Source organism: Porites lutea, chromosome 1 (genome assembly GCF_958299795.1).
Source record: "Porites lutea chromosome 1, jaPorLute2.1, whole genome shotgun sequence".
Lineage (NCBI taxonomy): Eukaryota > Metazoa > Cnidaria > Anthozoa > Scleractinia > Poritidae > Porites > Porites lutea.
Window position 1 is genome coordinate 54,041,955 of NC_133201.1, and position 21,016 is coordinate 54,062,970.

The 21,016-nt window shown below is 38.7% G+C and overlaps 1 protein-coding gene across 1 annotated transcript; it reads left to right on the forward strand.

The window, feature by feature from the left end:
• The first annotated feature begins 912 nt into the window (after positions 1-912).
• Positions 913-20,465, forward strand: LOC140921559 (uncharacterized). The gene is made up of 17 exons (XM_073371564.1): positions 913-1,011; positions 2,746-2,891; positions 3,556-3,804; positions 4,498-4,662; positions 4,916-5,029; positions 5,404-5,529; positions 6,225-6,321; positions 7,117-7,335; positions 8,191-8,567; positions 9,318-9,485; positions 10,222-10,332; positions 14,703-14,822; positions 15,542-15,632; positions 16,183-16,557; positions 16,674-16,808; positions 17,672-17,911; positions 20,128-20,465. Exons 1-17 carry the CDS (start codon positions 942-944, stop codon positions 20,463-20,465), a joined length of 3,141 nt encoding a protein of 1,046 aa, XP_073227665.1. The 5' UTR covers positions 913-941.
• The last annotated feature ends 551 nt before the right edge of the window (positions 20,466-21,016 follow it).

Genomic DNA, 21,016 nt, shown 5'->3' on the forward strand with positions numbered 1-21,016 from the left:
CGCCAAGATGGTACCGGGTCATTGCCAAAAACCCATAACATTTACTTGGCTTAACTTTTTGAAAGACGGTACAGTTTGCCCAGTAAAAGAAGCATCACCAACTATTTAATAAGTTAAATCACAAACAAAGTGCAAATGCAATAACATCTTTAAATGATCAAGAAAACAGCAGATGGTTGATTATAAGTGACAGTTTGCAGCGTCTCTCTTTTTTTAGAAAACGTAATTTGTTTTAAAACGCTCGACGTGGCAATTACCGCACGTATTAAAGCCTTAAGAAAACTCAGCTCTTAGTTACATCCCAGGCCTTGGCCAGCCTGGCTTCCCTTATACAGGGAATACAAAGTTAAGGAAACAAACTGTAAACTACAGTATCGTTGCCATTGCAGTCAGTAAATACATTAAATCTGGCGGAATATGTATGAAACTGCTTTTGAAAGAATTGCGCTCAAAAGACATTTGATAGTCTGAACAATTTTTGCAGACAGGGGAGTTTCGGACTGCACTTTGGGACAAAGCGAAACTCCATTTCTATTAAATTTACATTGTATATGAAATCAGTCAAAATAGGGCAAATCAGGCAAAAAGTATTATTTTTAGTTCTCTTTAGTTTGCATGTAGTGATGAAATACTTTTGGTAAATTAATAGTCACTGGTCATTCTTTTGTTGTTCTTATTGATTATTATGCTTTAAGTCATGAGCCATAAGCTAAGAATATAATAAAATACACGCCCGTACCTGTTGTAATACCGTACCTTTAAAAGCTAAAGAAAATGTTGTTTTTGTAATATGCAGCATGTAGCGCCTTTATTACCCAATCAGCTTGTTTTTATTTGGTAAGAAGATTTGGAATATTTGGATCCTTGATTTGTTAAACGCGAGCGCATAAAACAAAACCCCCACCTGTCGACAGGCCATTACCTCTAGATTCAGCAGCAGGATGGACCTCAGGAAATTTATCGTTTTTGCCTTTCTCCTGAACCTGGGGATTCTCGCTACAACTGTAGAAGGTACACAGCTCTTCTTTTCATCTTAGGCCGTTGCAATCTACATGTGTAGGTTCTTATACCTGACAAAAATGTTACTTTTTTCTAGTAGAAATTGTTTTAAAATTCTTAAACTTCAATCTCTTGAAACCCAATTCAACTCGGTCGAAGACTTTTTATTTCATTAACATTTTTCTAGGGAATATACTTGTTTTAGATCTCAACTAAAGCAAGAAGGTCTGGAGGTTGGATCATTTGAATTCATCATAGTGATTTGTTTACAAATGTGAGGGACACAATCGCCACTCCATCGCGCTTTTAACTGACTAAATCAGCGCTCGCTGAGCTGACAAATTGTTAAGTCGATTCGATGTATTTATCACCTCGTTATTTGCGAATCCTCTACATACAATGTTCTCAAGAAAATGACTATATTTCAAAGCTCTCGGTCGATATATTTGTTTGCCGCAACTCTGTCAAAATATCTACAAATAGAACAGTCAGCACTGTAGTCTGGTTACCACTTGGATCGAAGAAACACGAAAGAAAGGGATAAACATTTAACCCATGTTTCATATCCTGAGATGACTTGGCAGTTTAAAGATTTCAAAACTTAAGATTTTGCCAGTGGGGTGAGGTCTTTGAAAAACCTGCCCTTAAGACTCCACACCCACATTCTGACGCAATGCGGAAGTTTTAATATATTTCAAATTTTTGAAGGAATAGTAATGATCAGTCTGTCAGTTCAGCGACCCGCATTTAACAGAAAACCTTGAACAAGTTTTATATTTTTGATTTTTATTTTTCCGAGTCAGTCATTCCCATGATTCCCGTACTTCGCGGTACCAATCTTCAGATTTCCTACCTCGTAGAGTTCTGTTTTAATCCAATCAATGCCCCTTACCCTTTTGGTGCAAGGAACCGAGATCACCTGATAATGTTTGTGCACGTGTAACGTAACCAGAATCAAGACATTTAGATTTGCTTTCAAGTGGAATAACTGAAAATAAACAAAAAAGTAGCTAGAGGAGTCGACTGAAATGAGACTTGAAGCAATTCTAAAGAGAATTGCCAAGCAATTTGGGTTTGCCAGTAGGATGGACTTCGGAATAGACAATGACTTACTCAAGAGTGAAACATTGAAGCTTGATGACAACAACAAACCAAAGCAAAGACAACCTCAATAGGATGGTATCTAAGTGTGCATTTTTTTGTTCAATTTTATATTAGTTTCCTAAAATTTTGTCTCCAAATGTTTCAGCGTGCGTCTATATCGAGCTGGCCAGATATGCAATTCGCCATCTTATTCATTACCATTTTATGATTAAGAGCATTTTGGATTTTTTAAATGTAAACTATCTGACGCATATATCGTAAAATTCGTCTTCCTAAATGTTCTTCACATAACGATAAATGTTCTTCACATAACGACAATCAAACATTCTATGATACAAATGAAAAGCGTTAGTTTAGCGCATCTTTCGGTCTTGTGCAACTAGACCGTATAGTCGTTTATTGTCTTTTTTTGGGTTTAAATAGAAGTAGGCCAAGTTACGTTTTTACCGTGCTATTTATATGAAATTCACAAAATCCTTGAAAAAGAAAAAAAAAGGCTTATAATTCACAAAAATAAATAAAAAGGAACCAATCAGTTCCATCTTCACATCATATTACGCAAGGAATTAACTTCCACATCTCTTCTCACCATTTAAATAAAACACAGCCGCTCTGATACACGCCCCTCGCCTCTCTTGACAGGTATTTCCTATCAAGTTGGAAAACTAAACGCATCAGAGACACGTCAAGGATGGAATTGCAACAGCGGATGTGAGGCGCCACAACATTGTACACTGCCACGCTGCACTAACGTAGTATTTCCGCAAACGTTTAGTGGATCTGGAACCGTAAGTAAACCCTAAGCAATTAAAACTTATAGTCTAATCTTCAGGGTTCGGCGTAACTTTCTTTTGTAAGTGAACCACATTAAGCTTCTTTAAAAATCTAATGTTCTTCACAAATTTTGATTTGCCAAAGTACTTGTGGTTTTATGATGCTTTGACGTTAGCGATTGGTGCGCACAGGTATGCTTAAGTGCTTCTAATCCCTGGGATGCGTGTGTTTTTGAACAAAACAAGACAGAAGAAAACAAATACAAAAAGCCGGAAGATTCTGACGATAAATATAGAAGGTCTGTATTCCATGAAATGGGAATGGGGGGGTAAGATGTGAAAGTGTGTGGGGAGGGAAGGGGGCGATTGGGGTGGATTAGCTAAGTGGACTTTGATCTTTGATCGACACTCTGACCACCCAACAACGCTTTTGCAGCACCCTCCCCCCTAGGCTCTCTTTTTCTTCAGATTTAGTGAGTGGAGTAAACAAGCGGACGCGTCGAACAGACGCGAGAAACGAGGGAGGCATTATCGCGCCTTCAGTCACGCGCAAGGTCACGCGTGTCTCGCGCCTTTCGCTCGACGGATTAGGAAAAAAAGAGAGAATGCTCATAGTCTAGGGTGGAGTTGTCGCCTGTTAAATTTTCATTGATGCCTGTCTTTACCTAACGCATTTCAGGTTCGAGTTTTTGTGTCATTAAGCCATGAAGATCAGTCTTCAGTTGTTCATTCACCTTCTGCCGTGTGGGCAGAGTCCATTGGTACAGCTGGATTTCAGTTATGCTCGCGTTCAACAGGTTCTACAAATGACACTGGAATTATCAACTGGGTAGCGTTTCAGGACAAACCTATGTTAACGCATGGAAGCGTTACTTTTAGCGGAATATGGACAACAGAAACGAAGTGTGAGAAGGTGGCCTTTTCTCAGGTTAGATAACAATAATTGATAACAAGTATAATTTTGTTGTAAAGGAGTAAAACGTAATTAAATAGTAGAAACAAATGAAATAGTATCAGAAAGTAGTTCTAAAACAAATGATCACTAATTGATATCCGGAGTTTGCTCTTCATAGCAGAGTCCACTGCTAAAAGTTTTGTTAAGCTTTCTCTCGGGCTTAGTTTCAAACTTTTCCTTCCATCGCCTTAAGATAAGCCATTTTCACGTTTTACTTTAAAGGTAGTGATTGAATAATGCGTGACCGTTTTAAATCAAGGGAGGATAATCCTCTCTTGTTTTGAATGTATTGATGTGTTAAAGGGAATTTGGAAAATAGAAGTCTATTTATTTAACGATATCAAATTTTTAGCATTAAACTTAACAAAGTTGGCCGAAAAGAAACATTGTTGTTTGTAACTTTATTGAAGTAATGGGCGAAATAAGATGCATTCACTAACCTTTTCAACACTTCGTAGAAAGAGGTGAAAGAGGGGTAGAAAAGTAAGTTAATGTGAATAGACAAGTAGATTTGATTAATCTGCTCCCCTTAGCCTTTGATAAATCCTTAATTTCATCTAAGTGCCGCTAAGTACTTCCTGGATACGTTCCTGCTGATTTATCTTTCGAGAAGCTTGTTGATTTTTCAGTCAATAGTTTTTCATATGACTAACATTTTTTTTGCAGAGCTTTGCTTCCAAGCCTCGTGTATTTGCCTCTGTTAAGTACACTCGCAGTACTAAGCCAAATGACGCTATGTACTTATGGTTAGAGAACGTCAACTCTGGAGGATTTGAAGTGTGCTTAAGGGAATTCTTGCCCTTTGATGGAAAACACCAAGATGCAGTTGTGGTAAGTGAAGAAAAATGTCCGAGTAAACTATAGTATTGATGAAAACAAACAAACAAACAAACTTGACTTTGCCACACTTCGGCAGCCCGGAAGCCCAATTACCCAGAACGTTTTTGACGCAATTAAGATCAGTGACCTGTCTCACGTGTCTCATGCAGTCATTTCTTGTTAAAGGAAATGTGGTTCGAAACCTGACGCAACTCGTCTTGTAAAGAAAAGGGTAGCAAATTAAACATTATTTTCTTGTCCGCAGGACTGGTTTGCATTCACTGGAAATGGGAGTCAACTTAATTTCACAATAACTGGGGAAGAAATCTTTCCAAACAGTGGAAATCCATCGGCCAAAAACAACTACGGCTTCTGTCAGGTGAAAACTTTAGTTCTAACAAGAACATTTAGCAAGCCAAAGAACACTGATTTTTTAGTGGTTAAGTTCACACTAAAGAAAACTTAAAATACAGTAAGCCCAAGCTTACCATGCCATGGTAATCGACATTGTATCCAAAATAGCAATTCCCAGATGAGCGCGACATGTTTAACGAGCGATTTTATTTCGCGATTCTTAAATTTCGTGACTTTGCGAGAATTTTATATTTCGAATCTCTTCAATTTCGCATTGTAGACAGTGGGCGAATATTAGAAGTGGGGGCTTTACAGAAGATGGGCAAAAATAGAGGGAGAAGTGAGCACGTTCAGATCCATTTACTAACTTACATGACTTTTTTTTTTACCTATTTACAGGAAGTGCCTTTCAATACGACCTTTTACAAATCGCCAATTGTGATTCTTTCCGTAAATCATGAGTATAATCTTAAGGTCAAGGGAAGTCGTCCTCCAGAAAATAATATAATATCAGCCTGGCTAGAGGTAAGTTTGCCTTTTTATTCTAACCTGAGAAAACAGCCCGCCCGACATTTCGCGCCACGCCACCACTAGTTTTCCCAGAAAATGAGGAAAACCCCGTTTCACGACGTAGTTACTGGCTTTCCCGTGAAAAGACGTCTGTGGAAGAGCGCAGAAATTCCATACTGATGACGTGTAATTCCCAGATCAAGATAGTGCTTCTGATTGGTCATGCTGCAAAATAAATTTTCTTTAACCAATCAAAAGCACTGCATGCCCAGATCTGGGTAGTGACACATCATCAGTAAGCAATTTCTGCGCTCGTTCCTCAGACGTCTTTTCACGGAAAAGCCAGTAATTGCGTCATGAAACGGAGTTTTCCTCACTGGGTTATTACCTTGATGGTCACTTGAGGTTAATGATAATGAACAGGGATTTTTTCAGTGCTTTGCTACATTATTCTATTCAATTGTTTGCTTGAACTCTCACGACACCTTTGAGACCCAAAAGCTCATATCTCTTGTTCAATCATTGTAGAGAAGAAATCCGTTTATGCTAGTAAATTTGTAAAAGGACTGTGAAAACTGTGAAAAAGCCATAAGAAAACAATAATTTGGATCTGATCCATGAATTTCATGAATTAAAGGTATCGTCGTAGAAATCAAGAAGAAATTATGGATTTTCTAGTAACTGATGAGTGCTATTACATTTTGCTGTAGGAAGTTGGATTAGAATCTATGAAGGTCTGCGTTAAAGACATCAGTGGATTAGGATCGAGTCATGACCCCTTGATTGTCAGCTACGCTGTTACTGGAGGTTGTTTATAATTTTCCTATTGTAATGATCACTATTTCTAGTAAGAACTATTGTTATTTTTATAATCATTATTACTATTATTTTTATTGATATCTTTTAGAAGTTCTTATATGTAGGAATACATTTCATGATATAATTAAAGAAACACTGGAGTACAAACACTGATATACCTTATTCATGTTACACTCCATCTTTGCACGAACTTTAAGATTGATCATTGGCGGGATAAGAGCAATTAGAGGGCACACAAGTAATAAAATTGCCAATACTAGTAATCGAGTAATCGCGGTCGGGTTTGTTTATTCCCTCAAAAATAAGACGACAATTTTAGTCATGCAAAATGCAAAATGTAGACTTTGACAAGTTTTACGTCACAATTCCTTGCTGTGAAGATTTCTGCTGTCGTGTACTGTATTCAAAATCACTTCCACCCTTATTTTGCAATTTTCGTTTTTAAGGTCAAAACGTCTTAATTTTCTGTTGTGTAGATAAAACAAACTCGACTGCATTCCTGTATTTACTGATTTTATCTATTGCTTGCCCCCTGAGACACCACGTAACATTGCTTTAATTTATTCCATCAGTCCTTAAGCGCGTGCAGAGATGGCGGGTATCGTTAATAAGGTCTACTAAGGATAAAAAAACAAACATTAGTTGAGGTACATACAAGCAAACATGTTACTACTACTGAACAGTAACTTAGTTTTAATTGAAATATGAAAAATATATTAGACATTTATGTTTTTTTCCAAATGGATAACTACTCAATATTATGTTTCTTTTTTCTTGGTACAGACCTTAATCCTTGCCTTAATGTGCATTGCCCTCGATTTGGAGTCTGCAGGACCTACAGTGCGCATGATGCTCGGTGTGAGTGCGATGACCAATGTCCCTCATATAAAGACCCCGTGTGCACCGCGAACGGAACAACTTATGACAACCGATGCTGGCATAAGTTAAGCTATTGCAGAGGACTTGAAAATAATCTGGTTTATCACCCTGGAAGCTGTGAAGGTATAACGGAAAATAATTTCAACGATATTTTTTGGCTGTATATGCCACATAAAATAGTCTGGGAGTTGAGCTCTCGATTGCTTAGAATTATAGGTGTTGGCTCAAAATTGAATTGGCTTCAAGGTATAATGTTTGTAACTTTTCGTTACTTTTAAGCTCGCTTTTAGCTCCTCACGCAGGCTAAACAACCATAGACAACTGTAACAAGCTACTTCGTCTCTCTACTTTGGCATACAAAAATATAACAGCTCAGACTATAGCTGATGTTTGATCTGTGTAAGATCTTTTATTCTCTTTTTTCTTGCAATCTAGTTTTTATCGCGTAAAATTAGATTACACAAATCTGCTCGGGGCAAATATGGTGCAAAAAAGTGCAAAAGAGGAGGAAATCAAAGACAAAGGTAGTAAATATCGCATTTACATACCAGTTTACATGGAGTTGCATAATTGAGGGCAAATGCAGTATTTACTATCTTTGCCCTTGATTTCATCCTCTTTTGCACTTTTTTTGCACCTTATTAGCACTGAGTGAATTTGCTGAAAATCAAATATTTCCCGCAGTGGCGCGCGCTCCCAATATACTGGCATATGTTTATCTTTATACTGGCATATGGTTATCTTGGGCACTGAAACCAACATGCAATAACAAGCAGCCACTATACATTTCGTTGTTGAAAGGTAGCCGACATTACAAGTTATAGCCTAGTTTTAGTTCCATTTCCACGTTTTTTTTTATCACCACCCTTCACCACTTAGAGTTGCACTACAACGCAAGCTAGGAAAGCTACCTAAGCGATAATGCTTAAAGAGCACAGTGATGCTTTGTTATAAAGTACTTAATTTATTACATAACAGGTTTTCCAATTGTTCGGGGCCGTGTAGATCTGCTACAGGTTCCAAAATGGTCAGATTCAAACTGTCAGACAGTCACATTTCCTCCATACCGGTTTTATCCGGATAAACAAGTTCATGTTCAAATAACCGTCAATCACATGAAGCTGAATGACTCTGTGACAGTCCACGACGCTGTTACTTCATGGACAGAAAGTATCAACACAAAAAACTTCACCGTCTGTGTCATGCAAACCGGGAGGAAAGAAGAAGGCGCGAATCCATTTGCCACCATTGATTGGGTGGCTTATCAAGGAGCACCACCCGAAGGATTGACGGGAACGGTTGAGTTGCAGAAATGGTGGTCTGGTACCAACTGCGCAGATGTAACCCTTCGTACGGTGAGATGGGAATGTACATATTAAATTAAATAATTGTTGCAAATTCAATTAAAGTCGCCATGACGAATGTTAGACTTTCATTCAAGTGACATCTTTAATCCATGTCTTGAAAAAAACAAACAAAACAAAACAAAACAACACCAAAAACAGCAAAAACAAAAAACAAAAAAACAAAACAAAACAAAACAAAAACTAAATACTAAATAATTGGAAGATTGAGTCTTGTGACCCTAAGCCAAAACATGACAGATTTAATCACGACTTGTATGCGTAACAAAAGAAGAAAAACATCAAGAGCGAGACTGTGAAGGAGAGACCTCCTTAACATCCATTTCAACAAAATGAAGCTCTAATCTGATACAAGGAAGCAGCTTATAACAACAACAACAACAACAAAAACAACAACAAAAACAAACGAACAAAAAACACACAAAATATTTGTTTATCTATTTGAATTAACTGAATGTGGAAAGACAAGAATTCACATCTTAAGTTAAAGGACATATTAAAACTTTCCTTGAACTAGAAAAATGAGACACAAAGTTAACAAAAAATAATGGATCATTACGAGGTAACTGGGGAGATGATTGCTAGATCTTCTAAAAAGTTGTGACCGACTTAGCGACTTAGTTAACAAGACAGCATTAGATAACAAGTAAGAATGAGAACTTACTTAGTGGTTAGTGTCAAGTAATTTTGCAGCAATATTAAAAAAAGCTGTTTCGATTGTTGTTATTGCTTTTTCTTTAGGGTAAGTTTGCCGAGGCGCCAATAGTCCTTGTGACGTCAGAGCACCTGAGGACTGGTAAAGAGTATGATGCTGCTCTCATTTGGATTGAAGACGTAACAAAGGACTCAGTTAAAGTCTGTCTTCGTGAAATGCAAAACTTTGACGGTAGACATCAAGATATCACTGTGGTACGTTCTTAGTCAGATTTAAAAAAACTGGAATGCGACTGTCCACAAAATTTGTGAGGAATGCTGGTCTTGTTAAAAATAAAAGCGTTAAGAGAAAAAAAGCATTGCTAAGTAAAGATTGTCCGGGAGATCGCGAGTGATGATCAGTCAAATGAAAGGAAATGCAGAAAGAAAAACATAAAAAAACGAAAACAATAATGATGATGATGATGATGATGATGAAGAAGAAGAAGAAGAAGAAGAAGAAGAAGAAGAAGAAGAAGAAGAAGAAGAAGAAGAAGAAGAAGAAGAAGAAGAAGAAGAAGAAGAAGAAGAAAAAGAAGAAGAAGAAGAAGAAGAAGAAGAAGAAGAAGAAGAAGAAGAAGAAGAAGAAGAAGAAGAAGAAGAAGAAGAAGAAGAAGAAGAAGAAGAAGAAGAAGAAGAAGAAGAAGAAGAAGAAATGAATTGAATAGCATTACGGGTGGTGAATTTTAAATAGCACACAAATTGGTCTTCCTTGCCCCCATGCCTCCCTTCACGCTCTTATGTGATTCACCTGACGTCTTAAAAAATGTAGATTTGCATCCTTTTCTTGAGTCTTTGCGCTCTTTGTTAGGTCACAACTTCATAGCGTTCAAAATACTTAGATTCAAAGGAGCCTAAAAATGATGAGTTTATTTAAATTTTTTGTTGGTGCAATACGATTCTGTCACAAGATGGGTGGCATCATGACTTTTGTTTTTACCTCTTTTCACAGAACTGGTTTGCCTTCTCCAAACTGCACAAGCCTCTTTTCACTGAACATGGTGTCATAAGTTTTCCAAATACGAACCCACCTTTGGATAAAATGAACAATGCTTATTGCCAGGTGAGAAAAGAATTCTTTGCAAAAGCACTGAGTAGCATGCTGTTCACAGCATTTTCCCTCGCAGATATATCGCTTACTTACATCACTGTATATATTTTCAAAACACTTATAGTCATATACACTTTACGCAATAGAGATCAAAGTGACTAGAAAAGTAAAGAAGCTGGTCCACTAAACAATACTTTAAGACAAGAGGTCAGGAAGTACAGACCGATAACGTCCCTCTTAACCATCGACAAAGTGTTTGAGCAACTGCTCTGTAAACAGGTGACTGTGAAACTCGACCACATCTTTTCTACACGAAGCAATGCTTACAGAAAAGGACACAGCTGTGAGACCACTCTACTACGTCTGAATGAGTACTCGAAGCTAGCAATAGACAGAAAAGAACTAGTAGGTATTCTATCGACTGATATGAGTAAAGCGTTTGACTCTCTCAGCCACTCGCCGACACTAACAAAGCTTGAAGCATACGGTTTTGAGTCCTTAGCGTTGGACCTCAAGCGATCATTCTTTAACAACCGCCCAAATGTTCAACCCCCTGCTCTGGAACGTATTTCAGAATGACCTGCCCTGCTCCATAACTAACGCTAAACTTTCGATCTATGTGGACGACCACCAGTTGTACACCTCAGGAACTAATTTTACAGCTGTAAGGGAAGACGTAGAGCAGGAAGATCGACTTGCCGCGTCTTGGTATCGTGATAACTTTCTACTCGCAAATCCTGACAAATTCCAGGCGATGATCGTTTATCCTAGAAATATTGACATTGAAGGCTAATACACTGACATAAGCATATATGGTAGGGTCATTACAAACACAGATTACATCAAACTACTTGGCGTCCACATTGATTGCAGTATGAACTTCAGTGGTCATATTAGCGAACTGTGTAAGAAAGTCAGTAAGAAAGTAGGGATCCTAATGCGCCTGGGCAATCTTGTTCCCCGCTCAGCTGTAAGTCTTCTATAAGTCTTCCATCCTGCCTTACCTTACCTACTGCCAGCTGGTATGGCACTTCTGCAAGGCCTCCGACAGCAGGAAAATAGAACGTCTTCAAGAACGTGCCTTAAGAGCGGTATACAGAACTAAGTCTGCCTCTTACCAGACACTACTAAAATATCAGGACTACCCACCTTGCAAAATCGTAGATTGCAGGATATAGTTATACTTATGTACAAAGTCACGAAAAACCTCGCCCCTACCGACTTAGCAGAACTTTTTAAGTTACTAATTCGAGGTATTCTCTGCGAAACAAGGACTTTCATTTACCTACTAGATTCAATACTGTAACCTAAGGCAAACATTCATTTCGTTACTTTGGACCCTTACTATGAAAGAGACTAAACAACAAGGTCAAACAATGACCTAGTCTTCAGTCTTTCGAGAACGCTATCAGAAATGTAGACATTTCTGGTATTTTATTATTTTACTTTTTTAGCTTCGCCAAAAAAAAACAAACAAACAAACAAACAAACAGAAAGAACGTTGGCAGGGACACCGCAACAGCTGTGGCCAGTTACAGTGGGCCTGGATACTAAAAAGAAAAAAAATTAAAAACAAGAACTAATAAAAAAAAAACACAGCGACAAATACCGTATTTAACAAGACCATGTGTCGATTTGAAAAAAAAGGTTAGATCTAAAAGTTCATGCCAGTAACAAATAGGTATTAGGTTTAGAGTTTGTAAACGAGACTTATAACTTATATTAGAAGAATAAGGCAGTTTTAACATAAACTTAGTCGCGCATCTTTGGATACGCTCAAGCTTGACAACTCGATGGAGTGCGGGGCGCAAATTAGTGTGTATCCCAAATGTGGCCTAACTAGCGCTAGGTATAGCGTTCGTCTTTCGTCGTTTCTAAGTATGAATCTCGTGTTCCCCTTTAAGTATCCAAGTAGTTTATAAACACGCGAAGATTGTTCGTTTACTTGTTTGTACCATGTCAGATCCTTAATAATCCATACGCCGAGATATTTTTTTCAAGAATATAATACAAGTGCGGTGTTAATGTGTTTGTAAGAGGATAAGATCGGCTTTGTTTTCCTTGTTATGTGCTGCGCCTTATACTTAGCTTCGTTAAAAAGGAGACCGGATGAATGAGACCAAGTTGCAAGCTTACCAAGGTCTTTCTGGAGAGAAGAGGCACCCCCCAAAGTCTTTATCTCTCTGAATATTTTTGTGTCGTCAGCGAACATCAATACTCGACTGCTAGAACTGATGACTTCGGAAAGGTCGATGACGCATAAGAGGAAGAGGGCTGGTCCGAGTATGGAACCTTGAGGTACTCCAGAGGTAACAGAAAGATCCTCTGAAGTGGCGCCGAGTACCGTAACGCATTAGCGTCGACCTGAAAGTTAAGAGCAGAACCAGTTTAAGCAGGTGCCACCGAAAACGGCCTGGATTAGCTCATGAACGAAGCGCCTGTGACTGACTTTGTCGAAAGCTTTCGACGGATCAAGGTAGATGGTGTCAACCTGGCTGTCTCTATCTAAATTAGTGAACCAATGTGGTCAAAAGCCTCAAGCATGTTGGTGACGCACGATCTTCCAGTACAAAAGCCATGTTGTTTAGGTGAAATTACATGGTACAGGTGGTCCTTGATGCTATTCAACACACAACGCTTAAAGACCTTGGACACTATTGGGAATAGAGAGATGGGGCGGTAATCTTCCAAGTGGTCTTTTGCACCCTTTTTCTGGACAGGCACGACGTTAGCTAGTTTCCAGTCTCTCGGGAGAGACCCTAGTTGCGGTGATTTGTTGAAGATCTTACATAAGGAGGGAGCAATCACTGAGGCAGTCTGTTTGAGCAATTTAGCAGGGATTTCGTCCGGCCCTGTGGCTTAACCGACTTCCAGTGTTTTGAGTGCAGCTAGAAACTTGGACTCATTGAGAGTTAGATCGGATATAACAGTGTCCGAACGTATGTACGCTGTCTTCTCCACTGCGCTGTCGATAGTAAATACAGAGGCAAAAAACCTGTTAAACAGGTCAGTTATTCCCGCAGGTATATCAGCACTTACTCTTGAAGGGTTCTGTGACTGGTCAGCGGAGAAGTCTGGGACGGTTACCATGGAAACACGGCCTGGGATGGGATGAGACTTAGAGTTAAGTTTCAAATTGATCATAAGCGCTTGGGATTGAATCTAAAGCCAGTGTCTATGGAGTCGCAAAAGTGATAACGGCTTTCGCGATCGAGCAGTTTCTTAACTTGCGCCCGCAGAGACTTAAACTTATCCCTCAGGCGGGCGTTCGGATGTGACTTAAGTTTTTGGCGAACTGAGTTCTTTTTCTTGATAAGGTTTAAAACGTTACTATCTATCCAAGGAACCGGGTTACGGCCTTTCGATCTCTTCAATGTCACGAAGTCCTCGACAGCAGCTAGTAATAAGTCCTTCCAGCACAGCCCGTCATCATCTATATTGTTAAGGCCCACAATAGAAGAGCGATTGATTACCGAGAGAGCTTCACGCAAACCTTCATAATCGCCAGTTGCGTAGTCGGACATATTTGCGCGGGTGTGACGACGCATTAACAAAAGAACTGTACCTTAAACAAGACTACACAATGATCCGTAAAAAACACCGGCTTTATCAGGTGACAACACCTCGGTCACTTTGGTGTGTTCTGGGGCACTTGTTATCACTAGATCAAGAATGTTACTACCGCGAGTAGGTGTGTGGTTAATTTGCGTCAAGAAGTGGGCATGTAATGCCTCGATAAATGGCAGTTGGTTAGCACCTGAAGCGCCATCCACGGAGTCCCAGGAGATGTGCGGCAAGTTACTGTCACCACAAATTACCATATTTTGAAACTGATCGCAGACTTGATCTAGAAAGATGTTAAATAAATATACCCAACTAGGGTCTGAATCCGGAGGCCTGTAACAAGAACAGAATAATAATGTAATCTTCGGATCAAATTTAGAAGAAAATAACTGTGACTGTTGTGACCTTTGCAGATCCTAATTTCATGATTTTAAGATTTTTAAGATTTTAATATGTATTATCATGAATTACTATGTATTTTAGATTAGTGTGCCCAATTAGAATATATCATTATAATTAGTATTATCATAGATTATTATTATTATTATTATTATTATTATTATTATTATTATGTAATTTTAGATAAGTGTCCGCAATTAGCCATATACGTTTGACACTTAAATAAAGTTCTTATATCTTATTATATTGTTATATCAGACATATCAAGACATCAAAATGGCAGTTTGTTCTGTTAAAATGATTAATCGCAAATATTGCTTGCTCAGTTGGGACTTCAAAAATAAACACATTGACGGGAACTGAAGCTTTTAGTGATTAAGGAACAGTGTTAAACGTTTTACGTTTCTCTTCCATGGCAGTTCGTTTCATTCACGAGAGCTTATAACTCGACTCCAACAGTTCTTGCCTCAGCCAATCACAGCACGACGGCATCTGGGAATTCAGCACCAAATCACAACGGAATTACAACTTGGATCGAGGTAAAATTTTCCGTAATTGGGGAGGATTGCGGGGATGTATCGAGGCAAACAAATTTCAAACCAAAACTCGACGAAAGATATAACAGAACAGAAACACACGCTTGCTTGAGGCGATGTATAGGTCGATAATAGGTGTGGCGCAAAAATGTGCCGAGTGAAGTTGAGATTGCTTATTGGCTACCTTTTGACGTTAATTATCGAATACGATTATGGTGTCGGTACAAAATAATATCTTTAAATTATCAGCAGGGGCCGCGCGCGGTGGGCTCGAACTTCAGATCTGAGTGTGCGGTTTTAAAATTTACTTTAGAGCTGTTTCCTTGGACGCGAAACTTTGCTCCAATCATTTGGCTGCTTTCTTCATCAACAGGGATCTCTAGCTCCGTCCTTCTGGGCCTCATAGCTCATTTGTACCACTGCCGTGCCCCTTATTAGGGTAAAAAGGATATTTTGGATAAAATTTCGAACATTAATTCACCATATATTTTTTTATACCCTGGTTATTTCTAAAGCTTTTTTTGATTTTCTAGCGCTCTTTAATTACTTTCATCAAACCACAGTGTTAATTTACGGCGAATCTTCGCATCCCTATGTTACATAAGAAGACGTAGGAGAACGTTTTAAAAATATTCTGGTATTCTATTCCTGTTAATTCAGTTGTTTATAACTACAATTTTAGCTGTACTAAACTACGTTGAGTGCTTATTATTTCTTTTCAGAACATGAATACCTCTGGATTCAGAGCCTGTGTCAAGGAATTATACGGGACCAGATATGACCCCTTGTCCGTCGGTTATGCCGTGCTCACAGGTCTGTAATACTACTGAGTTCATTTATGAAGTAGTTTTTAGCAAATGAAAAAAGAAACGTTATTTGTTACCGGATTCATCTGGAAATACTTTGGAAATGCCCTAAACTAATAACACAATGCAAGTTGATGGCTTTGCAAGTCATGGCGGAGTCAAGAGAGTGTATCTGTTGACATAAAAAAGATTCTTGAAATTCTTTCAAGTTATAATTTTCCTACCCCTCGAAGAATTTCACCGTTTAATTAAAAGTTTTCTTAAAGAATAAATAACGAGGATGAAAGACCTTGCTAGAAATTAAAAGCACTATGCTTAAAACAGTCGTTTGAATAGTTCGATATATTTTATCTTTATGCGAGTGGTATATCCCTATCGCTAGTCTTCTATCCAATAATATCTTACTAGTACCTTGAAACGATTAAGCGTTGGAAAGCATTTTCGCATCACGCTCCTAACAGTACTGCGAGTGAGATGCTGCTAAGGAGGATTTATCAACTCGGCAGTTTATTTGAATGTATATATTTTTGACGCTTACGCTTATCTGTATTTCGCAGACATCTGTGAACCTGGCTGGAACTATTTCAACGGCTTTTGCTATTTCACAAGTAAGACTTGTCAAAATTGGACCACAGCACTGGATAAATGCCGACAAGAAAACTCGGTTCTTGTTGATGTCCAAAATAACGAAGAAAATGTGTTTTTACAGCATCTACACAATGGAGCAAAATCCTGGCTGGGACTGAATGATGTTTTCACAGAGGGCTCCTTTACTTGGGCAGATCGTGGTACCGGGAATTTTACAGCTTGGGCTAAAAACCAACCGAACAATTTTCGGGATGAAGACTGTGTGCATACACTTGGTGTTGAATATAAATATGAATGGAATGACGTAAAATGCAGTGACTGTCATCAGTTTACTTGTAAGAAAGGTAAGATGTGATGTATAAGTTTAGGAATGCACAAGATAGAAGAAAGTCTACTTAACAAAACGCATTTTGGTGTGTTAATCGTGATTAATATAGTTTTTCTTTTTCATTTTGAACAGATCTGAATGAATGCAGTAGCGACAAGTATTACTGCCATCAGGTCGCCAGCTGCACAAATTATCGTGGTTCATTTACTTGCACTTGTGATCAAGACTACACTGGCGACGGCTTTGAGTGCGTGCTCAATTATGCAAGTATGACCAGATATAAAATTGCAGCACTGCATGTTAATGATGAACAGCAGGTTGATTTATAGTAATAGTGCTAGTACTAGTGCTAGTGCTAGTGTCACGCTCTTTTATTGCGAAGCCGTTCTAAGGATTTTAATGGCCATCATTCCGTAGCTTCTACTGCTTACATTCAACGTCTAAGTTTTCGAGTGTCTTTTTGTGATTTCCCAAACTCCCATTCTAAACGAGAGTAGCTGCACAGGCGGCATGGTATCCTCCTCCTTCTTACGAGACTAAACTTTGCTGTTTAATTCTGTGGTCTGGTTAATATTTTGCATATTCGGCCTTATTATTTCCCCTAGTATTAGACTCTTGTTGTGAGGGAAGTCATTCGAGAGTTAATAATATTGTCTTGCAAGGTCAGAATCCGATTCGCACTGAAAAATAGTTTTTAAATTCCCGGGTCGGTTCGTTCACTTTCACTATTAACCGCCGCCCGATTACCTCAATTGGATAAGCGCCGGCCTGCCAACCAGGAGGTTACCAACTCAGAGTCTTTAAATAACTGAGGAGAAGTTGTTGCCTTTCAAAAGACATCTGCAAACGGTTAAACTTTTTAGTTTTCTCATATAAGGACGATAAACCGACTAGGCCCCGTCTCACAACCGTTGCACATATAAATTTTGTGGGACGTTAAAGAACCCAAGCTCCGTTCGTAAAGAGTACGGGAAACAGTTCCCGGTGACTTGGTCTATCTGTTATGATGGGCGGGACTGATATGGGCCCGCGGTAATTGACGCCACGCGCTGTTGCGGTGACCCTGCCGAGAATTGATGAACCTAATTAAGTAAATAAATTACTGATAACTCTGTCTCTAACTTTTGCAGGGGGTTTGAAACACTCTACTATTGTGGGGAATGATGCTAACTACTTGCAATATTTAAGCACCTGGCTCAAACCAGTTGCTCAGAGCAAATCTTCACGATGGAAGCGTTGTTGGCGGGCATCTGTGGATGGCTGGGCTGCCAGTACTTTTCATAGCCGTTGTGACAACAAAGGACCAACTGTAACAATCATAAGAGTCGGCGGGAAATACATATTTGGAGGCTACACCAGCCTCTCATGGCGTATGTGGTTTGTTTTTTCTAAAACTGGGCATATTAGCATGTAAAATTGTCTAAGGAAGCATTTGAAGTAGATAATGTTATTACCACGAAGAGGACTTAAAAAAGTGCATTCACACAACTTTATCGCCCTAGTTCCATTTCAGTTAATTCGCCAAATGGGTTGAATTATTCTGGCTTTAAATTCGAAAGTCTCTATATTAAATAAAGAAAATGGTTGTCTCGTGTTCTCGTACCCCCATACAAGTAAAATGAGGACGTTTTACGTCGTATTCGTGCTGCGAATTCGCTGACAATTAAATTCTGTGCTGACGTATTTTCTTTTCAGAGCTGTTCCTCTCTACAGTGTTTTTCAGGCAAAGTATTCCGCTCAAGTGCTGTTGTAGTTTAAAAACTCAATAAAAATGACTAGAACGCGAGTGTGAATTGATCTTAAGTTCCTAAGGCTTCCCTTTCCGGCTCTTACAACTAAAATGAAAACTGTTTGTAAAAGTGCAAGTTAGATGGGGAAAAATTACTACTTAGTAATCAAGTCTTTTTCTGTTGTAGTTTACACAAAAAATAAACTGAGAGAACATTTTGATCAAAGCTACGTATACTGATGTCAACCTGAATAATTGCATGGAATCTTACGTTTCTTGTTTTCACCTCACCTATTGTAAGACGCACAGTTATTTTAGCGCACAGACAGTCCAGTCGATGCCCAGGCACTAACAAGATTTTAAATGTTTTTTTTTTCGACTATTTAATGTCTTAAATGCTGTAGTCAATTACTTAAAGGAGATTGATGCAAATTCATGTTATATCTTTTAAATACATTTTGAATCTTTTTCTTTTAGAATCGTATAGTATCTTTTTCGAGTTTTTATTGTAGTTGTATATTGTAAGCAATTTTATCCTTATTTTTCATTTTGGTTCTATATCGTAATCTTTTTTAAAGGGCCCTTTAAGAATTGAGCTGTAACTCTTTATGATGATGATGATGATGATGATGATAATGATAATGGCTTATTAGTGAAAAGCTTCAGTATGAATCGGTGTATTCAAAAGAGAAACACAAAGACTGAGATACAACTAACCAGCAGTGGAACCTCGGCATAACGAAGGATCAAGAGACCAACAGATTTGATCGCTATATAACGAGGTTTCGTTTTATCGAGATTCTTTTCCATACATTTTACTATAACTTGGGTAAAGAAAGTGGTTAGTTGCATCAAGGAATTCGTCATACAGAGGTTCGTTATATGGAGCTTCCACTCGGCTGAGTAACAGCAACTGAAAAATTCAAGCCTTTGTATCGGGGTGCCGACAATTGAATTTTATTCTGCAATTTATCGCTCTTTTCAATATTTTTTGCGTTTAGCTTTTAAAATACGGCATGGGTCGCACTTGGCAAATTTCTGGAAGAATTTGTTTACCTTGCGGTAAAAATCTGTCATCGGGGCACATTGCCAAGTGCGACCCCCAAGTTTTCAAGTTGAAAAAAACTTTGAAAACCGCAAAAAACGTCAAAGACGCCGTATTGCTTGGGTGGGGCAGGCAGATTTTGGAAAACTCAAGCTAAACAATAGGAATCACGCTGGTGAGTGTCAGCACTTGTCAGCGAAACGTGACCAATTTGAAACACGATCAATTTGAAACAATCGTAGAAATTTTCTGACCTTCACGCTTTCGTTGTGGACAGACGAGGCTACCACTACTTTTCGCCATTTTAACGTTTTTGCGAAAACTCTCTTCGAGCGAGCAACTCATAAGCTTGTAATCCTTCGCTATTTCAACGTTTTTACGGGAACTCTCCACAGGCGAGCCAAATAGAGTCTACCCAGGCAAGTACCGTCACAGGTTTGTTATTCTCCGAGCTAAATGCAGTCCTTGCAGCCAAGCACTTTTTTTTCGTTATTTCTCCCATCCTCCTGAAACTGGGAAAGGAGGAAAACGATCCTACGCCAAATGATCGGGCTACGAAGAGATAATGTTCTCTGGTATCTGGCCTACTTTACTTCTCAATGTGTCAAAACAACGACAATTAACTCCTACTAGTAAATACTAGTGCGACCCTCCTCGATTTGACTAATAAACTTAGTATTAAAAACACACTTTTCACACGTTTCACTTTTTCTTTGCTACTTAAAAATTATAAATCATAATCATCATAAATTTGAGTTTTTAACGAAGTCTGTGTATTGGATCATCCTTTTCATTTCTTATTTTCCCAACAGTTTGCTACGGGTGGCGATATGATTCCCAGGCATTTCTTTTCTCGCTGGTTAACAAGCCAGGATGGGCGCCTGTGAAGCTGCCTCAGACAGGGCGGTATAGTTACCAGAACAGTTATTCCATATACGACGGCTCGCCTTATGGACCTATTTTCGGAAACGGCCATGACATTTACATTGCCAATTACGCGTCATCCAGTAGCAGTTCCCAAGCCAACCTTGGTCATACTTACAGCCCACCAAGTGGGTACAACTATGGAGACACCTTCACCCAGACATTTCTGGCAGGCACTTATTCTTTTACTCCAGACGAAGTGGAAACATTCTACGAAACAACCTAAAAACTGTGGCATTGAATTCAGGTTCAAACTTGACAGTCAATTAATATTAAACTGATTAAGCCAGAATAATAATTTTTTTATTAATCAAAAAACCTAAAAATGGCCTTTTACCAACTTTTTCACCTGATTTTACATGAAATAGACAGATTTGGTTCTTTTATGCTGAAAAGTGGATTTTTTTCAAAAAGCTTGGTACTTTGCTTAACCCATTCGCTCCTGGAGATTTTGCCGAAAAACGCGTTTTGAAGCTAGTCGAGTGGTTTTCTGGTCACTGTCGTGCTATAAAGGCCTAAAACTTACCACAAACCAGTTTACAGGTCGTACACTTCGCGGCCTTCTGATCCAGATGCAAAATATCAGCTTGCGAAGCTCGAGCATGCGCAGAAAGCAAAATTTCGACACAGCAGTCTTGACTTTTACTTTTCGCTTTCTCTCCTCCCTGCTTTTTTCGCTTTTCTTGCCTCATTTTTTTTTCTCTTGCTGGGCATTTAGTAGGCTTCAATTTGGTGGGAAGAGTTTTTAGGAAAGCTTTTAGGATCTTAGGATTAGTT